Raw genomic sequence first — 18674 nt, 5'->3', positions numbered from 1 at the left:
GACGGATGTTTAAGAACATTTACAGAGCAAAATATCAAAGATATTCTTAGATACTTGTATCTAAGAAAACTTGAGCCCCCCAGGAGCCACAGGAAAAACAAATAGTGATACTTTGTGGCCAAAATTAACAGAAATTTAAATTATTTTTTGGGTAAATCCAAACAAAGTAGTCCTAAACACATTTTTTGTTTAGCTGCTGATCAAGTGTAATAGCATGTTTTTTTTTTTTTAATATGGGGAAATCTATTTGGGGTCCTGGACCCCAGGTTGGGGCGCCTGCTCCAACTGAGCTCCACCTTCCGCAGGTGTAAATATCAGCAATTAGAAAGCCTTTTGTATGAAATAGCAGCAACCATAATCTCATTCCAGCACAGGATAGGTTGACGCTGTTTTGAACAGATGCTTGAGGATGCTAAGCAGGGTTTGATGAATTAAATGTGCGGCATATGAATATTTAATGATTTATAAATCTTTATTATGAGTAGCGCCGTTTGTACCCGAGTTCTTTTCAGAGGGAAGTAATTGAAGATGTAACAGCTGCTCTGCCTCTCCTTTTCCTGCGTCCCTCTGTTGCTCAGTCTGTCTCTACCGTGGGTGCTGCATGAATGGTATAGTATTTAACGCACGTACTGATATGTTCACACGCTGTGTCAGGGCAAAGCTGCAGAACCAGAAAAGCCTGGGCTGAAAGCTGCATGCCGGATGTAAAGTTTAGGGTTTCTCACCCCTCTGTGTGCCAGGGTTTCCCAGTGGGCACCCAAGGGTGTGGTCACCATTAAAGGTTGGGCAGCTGAACGGCACAGCAGGTGGCATTTCTCACGCAGGCAGACCCGTCCTTGTCCCATATCAACACCGTATAACTTTGCTAGCCCTGATGGATCTCCAACAGGTGAAATGCATACGGGGCCAATCAGAGTGGCAGAGTTATAAAACCTAAGTTCAGGCGAGTCAAGAGGTTCCTGTTCAGGCTTACATGTCATGATTATCATGTTCAGCTTCAACTGCAGTGATTCCCTCTCCTCTTAAAGATCATTATAGTTTTTACTGGAATGCAGGTGGTCTGATTTTGCCTGCAGAGGGTGTAGTCCTCCATGCAGGTTCGTTTCAGGAGGCATCTGGCTGCAGACCTCCATGGTGGGACATTTTTGAGATCATCTGTTGCAGACCTCTATAATGGGGCGCCCTCGACTGTTGGGCAGGAAACGCAGTACTAACCATCCCTGGATTTCCCTCAGTTTATGGTGAGTTGTTTTAAATTTTAACCCCTAACCTAGGGGTGTCAAAACTTTTTCCACTGAGGGCCGCCAACAGAAATATAAAAGGATGTTGGGGCCACTTTAATATCCACAAGGTGAGGTGAATGAAATTAATTAAGTCCGATGCAGAAACGAGGAGGAGCTGGGGTGGAGGACGGTTGTAGGAGCGGCCTGCAGAGAGAGTGGCAGAGCATGGACAGGCAAGAGCAGTTTATATAAGGCAGCATGAGAGCGATTGGCCTCAGCTTGACTCTGAAGCCTGCCTGAACTAATGCTAAAAGCTCGGTTAAATTGCTAATTAGGCAAACAGACAATCAACTCCAGGTGTTTGGGGATGCCAGTGAGATTTTGGAGGGTGCTGTTAGGAGTAAGAAAACAAGACATTATTATTTTGGTTGCCAACATTTTTACCATGTTCAAATGTGGGCCATATTTCATTTAATTTCTAGAATTTGCTGCCACAGTTTGGACACCCCTGCCCTAACCTTTAGGGTTTGGGGGCCTAACCCTCTTGATGGTGTGTTAAAATTAAGTTAATCCCTCTTAGTAAATTTTGGATTTTTATTCATAAAATTCTGTGGTTGTGGAAAAACAGCTACCTAACCTCTGACAGAGAGAGTGGAAAATATACGTCACTCTTGGGCTTGGGCTGCACGGCAGTGTAGGGGTTAACGCTGCTGCCTCACAGGAAGAAGGCTCCTGGTTTTCTTCAAGGTCAGGGCCTTTCTGTGTGGAGTTTGCATGTTCTCCTCATGCATGCATGGGTTCTCTCCAGGTACTTCCTCCCACCACCAAAAACATGCTCGTTAGGATAATTGATGACTCTAAATTGCCAAACCTAAATTTTTCTGTACCGTTACACCCCTACTTCTAAACCGAGATTTCACACTCAGTTAAATCTAATATAGTGTTTTAAACAACACACATGTACAGTGCTTAACAAATGTATTAGACCACCCTAACCCTAACCAAAGTAAGGTTTATGCCACAGCTGCCCTAAATTAACAGCATTGGTAATTACCAAAATTATTTTGATGTTTCTGCAATGGTTAATACACCAATATGTAGAAGCTCTTTAACCCAAATGATATTTTTAATGCTAAAATAGAATTATTATTGTTATCCATGAATTTCAAAGTTTACTGATTTACAAAAAAAACTGAAAAAACAGTAAAGCACATTAGTATTTCTTGATTAATCTGTCAAATTATAGTTATTTACTTGCATTCCTGAAGAGAAAAATGAGTTTTAGTGGTTGAATGTTATGCTTGATTCATTTCTGACTTCTCAGAGAAGCCCAGTGAGCCGGCTCAAATTTGGGTGAATTCAGTTTGAAATTCCTCATTCCTGTTCAAAATGGTAAAACTTGGAGAGCTGACTGAAAATGAAAGAGTCCGCATTAAAGCACTTCATGATGCTGGATGGTCCGTGAGACAAATATGACAGGTGGTCTAATATATTTGTTAAGTACTGTATATCACTTCCTGCCCCGTGGTCAAGGTCTGCAGCCAGATCTCCTTGTTCATTTCCAGCCTATAGCTGCCACTCTCCGCTCTTCTTCTCCCCAGTTTTTATCTTCATCCTGTATCCCGGTGGTTCTGGGCTATCACTATAACAGTATAAGAAATTAGAAAAACCTCTTTAAAATCAACATTTTCTGCAGTGTTTTTGCTTTTTTCTTACTGTTTCTTTGTTTTTTTAGCACTTTTTTCTAATTAGGTATATAAATGACTTACAACAGGCACCAAAAGTTTTGGATTTGCTACAGTAAAGTGATATGATTTAAAAGTCTGCTGCAGAAATATAATTTTGAGCATGTATTTGTGCAATTCACTTGTTCCTAAATGGTGTAGCGTATGCATGCCTGCAACTATATGTTAGCTAAAGAAGAAAATTTAAAGAGGCGATTTTACACAGATGTGAGGATGGTGGGCTTTGAGTTTTGGCTCCATCTCAGGTGTGTCTTGTGTGAAAATCACTGCTCCATCCTGTCTAAAAAAAAAAGTCATAAGAGCCTCAAAAATAAACCTTAGAAAACAGAACCGTCTATCATCATACATGAGTGTCAGTGATGATGCTGCATGTACTTCTACCATTATTACGGGCTTATAGAAGCACCCAGATTAGGATGCACTCACGGCCAGGGCGATGATAAATGTTATTCATGGTGGATTATTTTTGGGTCTTTATAAAAAAACAAGAGTACAGTTCAGACCTGATCTTTCCGTTTTTAGTGAAGTGTTTTTAAGAATCATTTGTTATGAATTTGTGCTGTTCAGTAAAGATTGATAGATTAGGATTTACCGATGGGGACTGAGCTTTTTGTTTGGCAGAAGATTCATCTAGGTCACGGGTGTCAAACTCAAGGCCCGGGGCCAAATCTGGCCCATGGTGCAGTTTTACCCGGCCTAAGATCGTATCATATCTTTATTAGAACTGGCCTGCCGCTATGAGGTCTGCAGATTTCCTCCAGTATGAAAATGAACAGTTAACCTTGATGATATGAAATATCCTTAAGTCAAAAAAATGTGAAAAAATAAAGAGTAAAATAAAGGAGATCAAAAAAATATGAGAAAACAAATTAATTTGTGTTTTCATTTCATATTTTCAATTTTGCGATTTACAATTATGACTTCAGTCTATTATTTTCACTTTTGATCTCATATTTTGACGTTTTAGGTGCACCATTTTACATCAGTCATATTTTTGCCTTAAAAACATGATTGTGACTTTCTTTTTTTAATATTTCCTTTTAAAAGCATTATTTTAACATCTAATTTCATGTTTTGACCTTTTGGAAAAATAAATTTGACATTTCATGTCATATTTTGAGCCTTATAACTCATCATTTTGACTTTTTAAATCTCAAAATCATTTCTAATCATTGCTAACTTTTTTCCCCATAATTTATTACTGGTGAAAACGAGGTTAACAGTTAAATGTGGACCCTGTTAGGCCCTCAGGTCAGACCTTAATTCAGAATCTGATTGAGTTTGACACCCCTGATCTAGTCTAATTGTCCTCTTAATCTTTTAAATTTTTAAAGCTTTATCAAATCTATTCTCCTTACCCTGTGGCATTATTTTTATTTTCTCGACAGGAATGTCTGCAAGGTTTTCCTTTTCATTCTAATTGTACCCATTTTTAGAAAATGACTACCAAGAGTGGAAAAATGACTAAAAAGAGGGACAGGAAAAATACAAAGTGATGCAAACGCCTGAAAATAGGCTCAAAACAACAGCAAAGAAAAGCAAATTACTAACAAAAGATTGAAAAACGACTACAAAAAGAAACAAAACTGCTGTGGTTCGACACAGAAAGACAGGGGAAACTACAGCGGGAGACAAAAACATACAAAAGACTTTAATTTTGATAAAAAACCATCAGCAAAGAGACAGCATGACTACAATCATACTCTAAAAAAAGACTATAAAATCAAAAAAGAGAAAGATGATGTTTATGGCAATCACCTAAAAAAGACCACAGAGAGTCTCTGAATCACCCCAGACTCACAAAATGACCTCAAACATACAAAATAACCACACAGAACAAAAACGCAGCTAAAAACGACTCACTTCAAAAAAGGTAAAATTAGCTTCCAGGAGATGCAAAACTATGAAAAAGATTCAAAAACAACAAAAATAGGGGAACAAATGACGACAGAGAGCTATGGAGAAGACTCTCCAGAGACATAATAAAAAAACAAGCTGCATAAATGACTCCAGATACATGTCAAACCAGATACCCAGCAATCTAAAAGCTGTCCTTCGCTTAGATTTATTCCTTTAGATTTATTAAATTCAAAGGTCTAAGATCCTCCAGACTGAGCTGAAATCTCTAAAATGTTCTAAAAACGGTGGCAGGTGAGTGGAGCTGTGGAGACACAGAGCAGTCAGAGCTAACAAACCGTGAGGAGCTTCTGCTTCGATCTAGAGTCTGAAAAAGTTACTGGAGCTACATGCACACACCTGCCTCTCTATCAGGTACAAATGCTCAATAATGCAAATATCTAATCAGCCAATCAGATGTTAGGAAGCTGTGCAATCAGGTGTGAGGACACGGTCAATGATGAAGTGCTGGAGCTTAAACAGAGCTTCAGAGCTGGTTTTAGTGACTTTAGACGTGTTAGGGTTGTTGGTCCAAACATGCACCGGGACCAGGACTGAACCAGTGCACTGAGGACTACAGCCTGTAGTTATGGGTGCCTGTTTTACCCAGTGAGCAGGTGATCTACTGGGTCTTCTTACAGACAATCGTCTGTAAGGTTTACAGAGAGTGGTAAGACAAAAAGAAAACATCCCGGCAGTTCTCTGGGCCAAAACGTCTTGTTGATGTCAGGTCAGAGAAGACGGCTCAGGCTGATAGAAAAGCCACACAGATGCAAATATCTGTCACAACTGAGCAGACTCACCTGCAGGAATGAGCGGGCCACTGGGAGACCCAGTAAATGGTTTGGGTACCATTAAATGATCTAAAACAGGGGTTTCAACCGTTTCAGCCCACAACCCCCAAAATAAAGGTGCCAGAGACCGGGGACCCCCACTGTACCTGTACCCGGCCAAGCTGAGGGCCCATGGAGGTCAGCAAAACCATGGTCCATAGTGAAGTAAAGCAGTGAAAACCATATTTGATATTTGACCTGAATAATAACCACTCTTATCAAAGCAGCAAGTATCTCTTTCTATTCATTTGTGTAGTGAACAACCTTTTCAAAAGAAAATGACTTTTGTTCAAAACATGTTTAAAATGGGTGAAAAATTGCTTAAATTAGTGAATAATGGCACAAAATAGTGGAAAGGGTGTTGAAATTGGATTTTTAAAGAACAAAAATGGAATAGAAGTGGCAAAAATTAGATAAAAGTGGCAGAAAATAACCAAAAAAATTCAGACACAAAAAGCAGTAAAAGGGGATTAAAACTGGCTGAATTGGCTTTTAAGTGCAAAAAATTGAGGGAAATTAAGTGGACTGGGATAAAAAATTGATATACACTAGCAAAAATGTGATATATGTGGTTAAAATGGGCAAAAACTGATGCAAAAAGTGGTTAACAGTGGCAATAATGAGGCAACAACAGGCAGAAAGTGGCAAGAATTGGTTTAGAAATGACAGAAACAGGCAGAAAAAAGTGGTGGAAAGGGTATAAAACTGACACAAATGGATTTTAAGTGGCAAAAATGTGCTAAAATTGGCAAAATTAGTGTTAAAAAGTGATGAAAAAGGGTTCAAATTTGGTAAAATTGATGTAAAGTGGCAACAGTGTAATTTAAAAAATATTCCTAGTTTTTTAAGGCATCTGGAGACCCCCTCTCAGTGTCTCGCAACCCCCAATGGGGTCCCGACCCCAAGGTTGAGAACCCCTGGTCTAAATCACTGGCTGTGGGACAGATTCCCAGTCTCGTTGCATATTTGGTGGCCCTATGCTCTTTCCCCATATTTCCCGTCCTTTCACAATAAAGCCAACCCGCCCAAAAATAATCTTTAAGAGGGGCGGAAAAATAAAGAAGACTGCATTAAAGCTCCTGATAGGAACTTTTTGTGGTAATTTTATTTATTCAACCTTTATTTAACCAGGATTTATTCCCACTGAGATACAAAAATCTCTTTTATAAGGGAGTCCTGGCCAAGATAGCAGCACGATAAGTTTCAAATACGACATTAAACAGGACATAGAACAGAGGTTACATCAGTCAACAAATCAGCAGCTTTCAGCAGAAAAACATGTGACCCACACTGGTCGAATGTTCCCTAACTCCAGTTTTGAAATCTCCTAAACCAGCGGTTTTCAAAGTGCGAGGCGGGCCTCCGCTGGGGGGCGTCACAGAGCGTCAGGGGAGGCGCAGAACCATAAACCAGATAAAAAGTGATTTGCTTTGCTAACTTCTGCTGAGCATGGAGCTAAATGAATAAACTCACAGTAACTTTAAGGCAGTGATACTCAACGTGTGATTATTAGTGGGTCTTGGATGTCTTCATTTTAAATATTATTCCCCCATAAACCTTAAAAAAGGGAAACTTTTTTGCCCCTTTATATCATTTTTTGATACTTTTCATCCATTTAAGCTTCATTTGGTCATTAAATACCACTTTTTCCAATGTTTGCCCTTTTTCACCATTTCTTTGCCACATTTAGCTCATTAAAGCATCCTTTTGTCATTAAATACCTTTTTTTCCTACTTTTTGCTCATTTTTGCCACTCTTGACTGCTTTTTACCCATTTTTTTCCTCAATTTTTTGCCTTGTCCTTGCCACCTGTTACTCATTTTTTGTCACTTCTCACCCATCTTTTTTCACTTTTTATCCCCATTTTTGCCCATTTTCACCCCTTTTTGCCGCTTTTTGACCATTTTTGCCATTTTTAACCCTTTACCTACTGAGCAGGCGCCGGTGCTGTGTTTTATATGTCCGGAGTATTATTACTGTAACTCTGTCAAAGTTTGTCCGATCAGAAAAATTCCGACGGCGTTGGAAAGCTGAGAATTGTGGGCATGTGCACATATATGGTTCATTACAGTACTCGCAACCATAAGATGTGGGCATTCATATCAAAACACCAGAAGTATCGTGAGACCGCTACACAGATTCTCAACACTGTATCTCCTCGAAAGTTTGATCAATCAAAAAATTCCAACGCTGACAGAGAGCTGAGAATCTGTGCTTTCTGGCAATGTATGATGTGTGGTATATATTTTACGGTAATGTTGAACAGCATCGCGAAAACGGCAGCTTTGGCAGAAGACGAGTGAGAAAGGAGAGTGAAGGAAGAGAGTAAAAGGAGAGCGAGCGAGAGTGGAGTTTAGTTTTCAAAAATAGCGTTAGATAGTGGCATTTGTGCGTGTCTGTCATGTGCAATAACAACATGTTACTGAGAATGTTGAGAATGCATTTTTCCACCTTTATTTGCACTAATTGTCACCTATGTATATAGTTATCTTTTGCTCTGTGTTTTGCACACCCAGAGTCCTAGACTCCAAAAATGACTGCTGATTGTTCTAAACATGTATAGGTTCACATTTCAAATGTCAAATCAAAACTTCATGAGCAATAACAACATTTCTTCTCATAAAAGCCATGAAATACAAATCTGTTTTTGTGTCTTTCTTCTTTTAAACTGCTGATAATTCCATATAATGTGCAATAATCATTAACCAGATGTTGAAAAGTCAAGTTCAAGTACTCCTGGGAAAAGGGAGCAAAGCTCTCAGACTTAGGGCATTTCCTGACTATTTTACAGCCATAATAACAAAATATGTCCAAATCGCCATTTTTAGCTTCAGCAGGTAAAGGGTTAACTTATTTTTATTGCTACTTTAAGCTGTTTTTGCCACTTTCACCACTTATATTGTGGCTCTTGCAGAGGTATTTTCCAACAGTTTGGCTCTTTGGTTGAGTAACGCTGCTTTAAGGATTATCAGAGCAGAATAATCAGGTAGTATCTGCAATAAATTCATTACTGAAACCAAATAACTGATAACCTGGTAAAGACGGATGTTTAAGAACATTTGCAGAGCAAAATATCAAAGATATAAAAATGTTTAAAGTCTTTAAAATTAGACATAAATGTTTGAAAATATGGTTAAGTTTTTTTTTCATGTGGGTGGGGGTCCTCTGACTGAATAATTTTCTCTTACACTCTCACACACTCTCACACACTTTGAAAACCCCTGTCCTAAACTAACACAACGCTGAAGTTTAAGATTCTGGCCTCCTGTGGCCAAACTTGCCCCTTGAGAATTTTATGTAAATTTCCTGCTTTCTTCTTACAGTGAATTGTTTCTCGTAGCAGCAGAAAATTGTTAAAAGGCTTATTTTGAAGTTTGCCTATTATGAATTGTGTCTGACCTGACACCTACCCCCCTGTCAGAAGTCTGCAGCTTTAAAGATAACTGTAAAGAAATTACAAATGTTGCTGTTGATAGTGTTGCTTGTTTTTGTAGTTTTTAAGGGTTGTCCATTAATTTCAGTCAGTTTAGCAACAAGTCAAAAACTCCAGATAGGAGCTTTAATAAAAATGAGAGCTGCTACTCAATTAAAAAAGTTAATCACATCATTATTCTGTGATTAATCATGATTAATCCCAGCTTTTTTAATAGTTTCAGTGTATTTTTATGTTTTTAGATTTTTAAAGCTTGTTATTGTCAAGTGTTATATTTTTTTAAATTCTATGTCCAGAACATAAAAGTGCTGATGGGAGTCCTTATCCATGCTTTCTACAGTTTGGTGGAAAGACTAAATATGCTGCTGTGTCCACCTGATTATTATTATTATTATTATGATTTTGATTATGATTAATATTTTACCACTACTAGCTTTCTAAGTTTTGTATCATGACTCATTTCTCTCTGCATGTTTTAATTGTTTTTATTCTACTTCTTACTGTTTGGATTCATATTCCTTCCTGTCTCTTCCTATTATTTTTCCTCTCACATTTCTGGTCTCTTTTTTATGTAGTTGGGTTCCTGTGTTGCTGGGATCGGTCTGTTATTCTGGGTTTTTAGTTTTTTTTTTATTCTGGAATTTTATAAATCTAGGTTTCTTGATGTATTTCTCACTTGACATGTTTTCAGCCTCTATAATGGCTCTACGAGGATGATCATGACGTTGGAGTTACATGGCTGGCTTTATCTTTCATGGGCTCCCCTGTTTGTCTTGTTTTGTTCTTTGTTTGTGTTATGATGCTTCGTTTTAATTGTGATTCTGCTTATTGTCAAAGCACTTTACACACCTCTGTTTTTAAAGGTGCTATCCAAATAAAGTTATTATTAATATTATTATTAAGGTCAAATATTTAAACTCCAAGTGGTCTTAGCTGAGTAGAGCTGGAGTTAAAAAGCCCTGACTCAGTCTGTCATCCCTCAAATACAAATACACATTTACACTCTGTTTATTGAAGTTTCTCGTCAAAAACGTCATTTTCCAATTTTAACGTGGCATGTGAACGCATCATAACATATAGAATACAGTCGTCTAATTTACTGAGGTTTCCTAAACGCATCATATTTCCCTCTTCAGCTCTATTCGCTAATTAGCTTCAATTTTGCGATTCCAGCGCGGATTTCTCTTCTGGATTGATATTGTTAACAAACAGGACTGTCTCAGAGTTTTGGAGCGCTTTTCTGCATTTATCTGAGCAGCTGAAGAAGAAAACTGTCCTGAAGCAGCTGGACAGAGCGGTATGACCGTGGCTTGATCCCGTGTTGTTGTTAGCATCTGTGCTAACATTAGCATAGATGTGCTGGTTGTTGTTCGGTGTAAAGACCGTTCATCTCTGCAGCATGTACCCTCAGCTCTGGTTTCATCTTCACTGACACTCTCCAGCTTTTAAAAAAGAAAATCACCGTTAGGCAGACCTGGGTCTGTCTCCTCACTGTGTCTGACCCTCTCACCTCTTCACCCCCGGGCACCTAAACATCCGCGCTGGAGGACTACGGGAGCCAGCTGTGGTCAAACTTAGTCATCTGCGTTATTGTTTTTTTAATGCATTAATGTTAACAGCCTTAACAAAATAATAACTGTAAGCATGAGTTCTAATATTTTCCCCCTTAAATCTGACTCAAACGCCGACAAGGCAATCACGAGAAAGCAAAATCAGAGACATACGCTCTAAACCAGGGGTGTCAAACTCAAGGCCCGGGGGCCAAACCTGGCCCGTGGTACAGTTACACCCGGCCGCAAGATCACATCATATTCTGATCATAACTGGCCCTAAAATATAAGGTCAGCAGATTTCCTCCAGTTTAAAAATGTAAACTTAACCTTCATATCAAATATCCTTAAGTCATAAAAATGTGAAGAAATATAAAGAGTAAAAATAATGAGATCAAAAGAAATATGGGAAAACAAATTAATTTGTGTTTTCATTTCATATTTTCAATTTTGCATTTTACAATTATGACTTCAGTCTATTGCTTGGACTTTTATTATTATTGAATTATTTTGACCTTTTCAACTTATAAATTTGACTTTATCTAATATTTGACCTTTAACTTTTTGATTTTTACTTTTTATCTCACATTTTTAAACTGTCAATTGATTGTTTTCACTTTTAATCTCATATTTTGACCTTTTAGGTGCACCATTTTACATCATAAGTCATATTTTTGCCTTAAAAACATGATTGTGACTTTTTATCTTAGATTTTGACCTTTTCAATTTATTATTTAGACTTTTATCTCACATTTTTACCTTTCAGGTTTACAGATTTAAATTAAGAGTCATATTTTTGCCTTAAAAACATGATTGTGACTTTCTTTTTCATATATATACATTTAAAATCATTATTTTAACGTCTAACTTTTGTGTTTTGACCTTTTCAACTAATTAGTTTGACTTTTTATTTCAGATTTGAGCCTTTTTACTTATAATTTTGACTTTATCTAATATTATGACCTTTTCAATTTATGATTTTGACTTTTTATCTCATATTTTCAAGTGTCAATTGATTATTTTCACTTTTAATCTCATATTTTGACCTTTTATGTGTACCATTTTGAATTGTTAGTCATATTTTTGCCTTAAAAACATGATTGTGGCTTTCTTTTTTATATATTGACCTGTTAAAAGCATTATCTAACATCTAATTTTGTGTTTTAACCTTTTCAACTAATGCGTTTGACTTTTTATCTCAGATTTTGGCCTTTTCAATTTATTATTTGGACATTTATCTCCTATTTTTACCTTTTAGGTTCATAGTTTTAAATTTTGAGTCATATTTTTGCCTTAAAAACATGACTGCGACTTTCTTTATATATATTTACCTTTTTAAAGCATTATTTTAACATCTAACTTTGTGTTTTGACCTTTTCAATTAATAATTTTGACTTTTTGTCTCAGATTTTGAGCCTTTTAGCATCATTTTGACTTTTTAAATCTCAAAATCATTTATCATCAGTGCTAGTTTTTTTCCCCCCATAATTTATTACTGGTGAAAAAAAATGAGGTTGACAGTTAAAAATTGACCCTCAGGTCAGACCTTAATTCAGAGTCCGGTCCCTTCTGTGATTGAGTTCTGCTCTAAAGAAAAATGCCTGAATGGCTCAGTTTAAGCCAAAGAGGCTTTTTAGGTTTTATTTTACTTTTATCATGGGCCGTCTCTCTAGTACTGTCATCATTCAATAAGGGGAACTAATGACAGGAAATGTGTAATAGTGAGGTCACAAATAAAAACCCAGAAGAGGAAGAAGAGCCCATTCATCCCTGCTGAGATGAATGATATTTCTCTGATCCATCATTGACCAAACAGAAGCCATCGCTGCCTTAATCCTTGCGTAAAAACATCTCTCCCTTCATATTTCTAGCAAACTTTAGTGATTCACATAGAAATGCGAAACTTTGTACGCTCATTCACAGAAATCCTCCTCATCCGGACCACACCTTCCAAAACTCCTCCCTGCTGCTCCTGAGAGTCGTCTATGATCTCACTGTCCTCCTGCTTAATGCTCGTAATGCTGCAGTAACTCATTAGTCATTCAACAGGTTGGAGAGGAATGTGAGCTTAACGGGAAGGAAAACGCTGCTGTGATGCACATGCAGGAGTGTTGTTAAAAAATCAGGAGAGTTAGACACTCGGGGAGTTTAAAGAGCGATCCCACAGGGCTGACAGACGCAGGGTGAATTTAGAATACTCCTGCTTCTTATCTCACCAATCTTTAAGCTATACGCTGAGCAGGTCTGCTACCCTTTAAGGAGAAATCTACACTCATGATAAAGTTAAGAACTGCTCCAACAATACCGGGATCAAACAATCACAATTTGGGTCATGCAGAATTTTTTTAACCATCAAAAATGCAGGCAAACTTGTACACAATTGGACAAAAACATTGGCAACATTCTGATTCAACACATTGCTGATCTATTAGTGCAGTTTTCACTGTGTAGGAGTTTGCCTTCAGTTTCTGATGGACTCCCCATCCATGCACCTGGATTATAAGGTGTGTTTTCAAGGCTGTGGCACCTTTCACCACTTCAAAATAAAAGAGGATGCTTTCATTTAGACTCATGAGCATTTCCCACATCATGTGAGATCTATAAAACACGCTGACTCTGTTCTTCATCTTTTTAAAATTACAAAGCCAAGTGTGATTTCTAAAAGATTCCCTTCAGGGCAGAAAATGAGCCTCACTCCTCTGCTCCCCTCTGTCCACCACACAGATCCTTAGGTGCGATCCATCCTCCCAGACAGGTGAAGGGAGGCGCAAGGAGTCAGCGGGGGGGGGAGCGGCGCAGCACCTCCTGCTATCACTCCGGACATAACCAGAGCCTGATTTGGAGAGCTTCCCCTACACCCAGGATCAACTGGGGAGTATTAATGGATTCAGCGTGGATCAACTGATGGCTATCCTATTTCGCTGTTTTGATCCAATGTGCACTAACAACCCAACACACACATCTGTACGCACACCTCCATGCTGCAATGCAGATGTTTACACCCATGTTTTGCTCCTTAAATCAGACAAGGGCTTTTTATGAATTAAGCTCTTTCTACAAAATGAGGCAGCAAATTTCAAATTAAGAGCACACAAATGAAAGTTAGTGTCTAACAAGAAATTAATCACCTGTTTATTTCAGCACATCCTCACTGAAGTCGTAAGGAGGAGGGATAATTTACAGAAGAAAACAACTATTTTCTCATTCATCAGCAGCTAAACAAAAAGCTAAACAACCCAGAAAGACACATGAAAACTGTGTTTACCCCGGGATAACAACGCTCCCTTCACAGACTCAGTATCACTCATTGATTGGGTTCACAGCAAGAGATCATGTTAGTCACTCTGTTCACACGTTCAGTGCCTGTTTAAAAAGGCAGACCACACTGCATATTATTCATGTGTAAGAAATATGAATTAACACCCAGTCACACTCGCTGTGCACGTGTGCAGAGACTCAGCCGGGAGCTTTATGCCTCACAGGGAAACTTTACTTTTATGAAATGTTGTTTTCTGAAGATTTGGGTCGAAATGAGGCAAATATGAAAATGATCAAAGCAGAAATATATTTTAAATTAGAGGAAACAAAAGGAAATCCTCTTTGGAGATAATTTCTCATATTTAGAAAACATATAGGAGCTGTTAATATTAATAATTATATCCTTATTGATTTAAGGTAGCTTAATTAATGCATTAATTATCAGTGCATTATTTTAAGACAGCAAGCTGCACTAAAACAGAAATTATACAACAATTAAAAAAGCCTTTATTATTAATAAAATGATCAGCATATCTCTGAACATAAAGCCAGGTGCAACAATACTAAATAGCTGAAACTTTATAAACTAAATTTAACTTAAGATTGATTTGAATAATTCATCCATGTTGATAACTTTATCTAGAATATGACTGGTAGGTTGTAAAAATAATACAGATAATTTTGTTTGTCAAAAACTACTTTTCCTTTTGATAAAATTACATTTGTCCATGAAAGCAAATAATTATGGGTCGATTTTAAATCTTAAAAAACAATATTAGCATAAATATGATATTAAAATGATAAACATTACATTTAAACTTCAATAATTCCACACTTTGACTTTTCTCTGTTATTTAAATTTGCCTTTGAAAGGCCTTGTCTTTTAAAGATTCATCTTTTTAAGTTAACAATTGAAAAAGCAGTTAAAGATTATAATAATTTCAGTCATTTGAAATAGAAACAGTTTATTTGTTTATTTATCTTCCCCTGGTGGCATTATGTCTGCACGGACTAAAAATACACAATTAAAATATAAAATATACACAGCAGAGGCTAAAACAAAACCAGGAAGTAAGAAACCACCAGGCCTGAGGAGATTTAAATGGCTGGAATAATTCATAAAGTGTTCAGTAATAAAGGGCCTTCAAAATTATTTTGTAGTTAGCTTATTAGTATTTAAATTAAATCCAAAACAATGCCTATTAATAGATACGTATTAAAATACGGCGTGGTAACAACATATAGCAGTGTTTTCACGTGTATTAATAAATTAAAGATATTTCTGACGAAGCTTAAAAGGTCAAATATATTTAATTCACGTATTTAATTCGCTATATCGTCTGTTTTCATTACGTCAAATGCGTACAGCTTAAATTTACTGCAGGACAAAACTACGCAATTAAAGCTCTAAATCTGATTAATTAACGTAAATGTTTCCGTAACAATGAACAGAAACTCTTCAGGAAATTCTCAGATAAGTCTATTTTATCGTCGTGGAAATTAGTGGCCGTTTTAAAAGGAGTTGAACAATTAAAATGGACTTCCACGTGCACGTGAGCTCGCCCACTCCTCACTGCTCGTCTACGCGCTTCAAAATGAACACCTGTACATTTTTAACACGCCGCCCTCGCTGACATGGCGAACATTTTGGCTTTCCAGGCCCCGTCCAGGACAAACACAGAGGCCCAGCAGCTCCACACACATGCAGGGCAGGCACATGTATGCACGCCTGCTCCTTGTGATTCCGCCTATAGCGGGAGCAGTGTGCAGGGCCATCATGGCAGCCATTATGAAGCCTCTCCAACACCATGGCCTACGTGCACACTAACTGTGGGGAGTGGCGCAGGCTCAAACACCGTGTTGCGCCTTCAAATCGACCCACAAAGCGTGGAAATAACACCACAGCGATCCAATCACAACCCTAACGAACATATTTACTCTTCAGTTCAGCGCAGCAAGAAAACAGGAGCCTTAAAAGCAGTAAAGTGAAGCAGCAGTGAAGGAAGGGGGGGGCTATGCTGGAGCATGAAGTACATGTCACGTGCTCCTCCACAAGGGGCTTGAATATTTACCTTTTTGTCACGCAATGTAGTCTTTCCCTAAAGCCAAACGCATTGTAGTGAAGCAGGGTGGATCCATACGTGTAGGGAGTCTATAGGCTGCCTAATCTGACACAAATGTGGGTGTGTGTTACGCATTACGCACAGGCGGGAAAAAAATGTTTATCCCAAAGCTCGTTTTTTTAAAACTGCGTAGACAAAATGGCTCTAAAAGAGAAAAATAGCAGTGTTGACGTGGTGGCGGAGTTTAGGGTCAACCTATACATTAGCTCACACACACTTTCCACTCCCGTCCTCGCGCGCATCCACACAAACGTGTTTCCCATACATACACACACATATGCCTATAGAAAGCAGAGAGGGGAGGCTCATCTGATTGGTATGCAACGCACCGTGCATTGCAGTGTTACAGTCAATCCTAACTTTATCTCCCACATGTAGGATAAAACAACCATGGCGGGAACACAGACACGTAAAGCAGCACAATTTAAAGTTCAATTAAAGTGTTCATGTGAGATTCAATTAGGGGCACAATTATAGCGTGTGTACAGTCTCCATGTTGCATGGTGGGATAGGCCTCTCTGCAGATCACGCGATATGGCAGCAGCCATCGTGTGTTCTATGGACTTAAACTGTGTCTCTGTCGCTTTTTTTCTTCTGTTCAACCGCCATGCCATCACACTTTCATCGCCAGAATATAAAACAACAAGAGCCAGCGTAGAAATCAAACACAGAAGGAAGAAAGAAGAGGAAATCTGCGTGCTATATAACACAGCGGAAGCCTACAGGTCACACTGGCTGCCATGGGGCACAGTATAGGCGTAGGACCACAAGACGTGTGCTGTGTGTGCGTGGAAATGAGTGTGTGTGTCAGATTGTAGGCCTACCTTAGTTTTTTGGGTACAGAGTAGTCTACCTGTATCACCTTTCCGTGTAATTCAACTTTACCTGTAGGGACGAAAGTTGATAGTGTAACGTTAGCTGTGTGCCATGAAAGTTAACAATGCAAGCTGGTAGGCCTTCACAGCAACACTTTGAATCACTTCTCCAAGTAGGTGCGTCCCCATTCAAACACACAACCCACGAAAAAAGTGCTGTACGCGGGCACGCTGTGCGCACGGCGGCGGCTAAACTGCCCGTGTTTACATTAAAACAAGCTAAAGTTGGAGCATTTTAAGGGGGGAAATCGGCGCCAAAAATGAAGCATGATAAGCTTATATAGTATGGGGGAAATGGGCAGCCATGCTTTCCACTCCCACAACCCTCACAGTGCAATGAGGGGTATTTTTTTTCTGCAACATCAAAGAAGAGCTGCTTAGAAAGCACAAAGGCTTGTCCTCTTTCTGTCTTAGCTAGGTGTTTCTTAATTGTCCGTGTTGCTCCAGCCGGTGTGGCTCGGTTTTGAAGCGCTTTCTTCGGCGAAGCTTGAACACGGGGGTTTTCGTTACTATTATGAGTGGCCTGCCTGGCGCAGCACGGAATTAGCGGCTCACCTCGTCCCCCCTCAGCTACCTGTTTATTAGCTCTTTCCTCCGGACCCCCATGACCCACCTCCAAGACACCTCGTAAAAACATACCCAGACATCAGAGGAACATGGATCTGACAAGTTTTCCGCGCTCGCGTCGCTCTGCTCTCTTCAATAAAATCAAGATAAAAAATAAGTGAAAAATAATTATGCCTACCCGAACCATCAGACCATCCCATACATTCCAGCGGGTGATTGCAAAGTAGCGCCCCACACTATCGGAATCTCCAAAATATAGGTTATCGTGTGCGTAAAGAGCGTTACGACGGCTCGTGTTTTCTTTAGGCAAACGGGCACTAAAGCCCTGAGTGTGTCCTGTGATCGATAATTTATCCAATTTCTGTTGGAGCGTGCATTGCTGAGCGTTCATCTAAACTCCGATGGCTCACGGATGTGATCTCAAACACTGTCCCGACCATTTAAAACAAAAATTGCACAAGCTAATAATTAATAATTCACATTCTGGACACTTCTACGTTATTGTGTTTTTAACCTGACCCGCTGAGAATTATTTCCCCCCCTGTCACCAGCAGCATCACTTATCAAATCCAACACTTACCAGAAAGAATCTCTATAGCCTTTATGGCCGAGTTCTGGTCGGGGAAGTCCACAAAAGCATAGCCGGATTTGAGCAGGATCTGCTCGGGCGCTGGCAGCTTCTTCTCCCTAAAGAGCCGCTGCAAGTCCTCGACAGTGACCGAAGGACTTAAATTCCCAATATATAGTTTGTTCATGATCTGAAAGGAAAAATCTCGAAGGGGACTTCAGATCGGAGAGGGAGAGTGGCGTTATTCACAGAAGTAGAAAAATAAAAAAAAAAAGAAAGAAAAGAAAAAATAAAAAAAAAACGTGCTGGGATTGAAAAAATAATAATAAACGCAGCGATTACCCCCCAGGAAACTAAGCTATACGCGACCCCCCCAGCACCAACTCTGGCCCTGGTCTAACTCTTTTAGCAGGGACTGGGGGGAAAAGTGTCGTTACGACGCTCCTCTGGAGCCAACAAGCGCCGCCTCTAAATAAAATCTCCCTCAAAAATCACAAGAAAAACTGTTTTGGAGGTGCATGTGGGCTCACTCCCGGTTCTCCGGCGTAGAAAGTGCATTAGGCTCTGGAAGTGGCATGATGATCACTGGGTGCTTTCAGCAAA

General features: G+C 38.9%; 1 protein-coding gene across 2 annotated transcripts in view; it reads right to left on the bottom strand.

Annotated features, from left to right (window-relative positions):
* igf2bp2a (insulin-like growth factor 2 mRNA binding protein 2a) overlaps positions 1-18307 on the bottom strand; it is a 98237-nt gene extending 79930 nt beyond the window's left edge. Inside the window, exons 1-2 of one of the 2 annotated variants that reach the window (XM_041807210.1) lie at positions 18084-18307; positions 16886-16946 (exon numbers count right to left, since the gene is read on the bottom strand). In XM_041807210.1, the coding sequence (XP_041663144.1) occupies positions 16886-16946; positions 18084-18258 (236 nt within the window). In that variant the 5' untranslated portion in view covers positions 18259-18307. Of the gene's footprint in view, positions 1-16885; positions 16947-17681; positions 17721-18083 lie in introns of those variants that run through there. The other variant, XM_041807211.1, reaches the window with a different exon arrangement.
* Positions 18308-18674: the final 367 nt, after the last annotated feature.

This window comes from Cheilinus undulatus, linkage group 15 (genome assembly GCF_018320785.1).
Source record: "Cheilinus undulatus linkage group 15, ASM1832078v1, whole genome shotgun sequence".
In the NCBI taxonomy this organism is placed as follows: domain Eukaryota; kingdom Metazoa; phylum Chordata; class Actinopteri; order Labriformes; family Labridae; genus Cheilinus; species Cheilinus undulatus.
The sequence above is the reverse complement of the archived record's forward strand: the minus strand, read 5'-3'. Positions and strand labels throughout refer to the sequence as shown.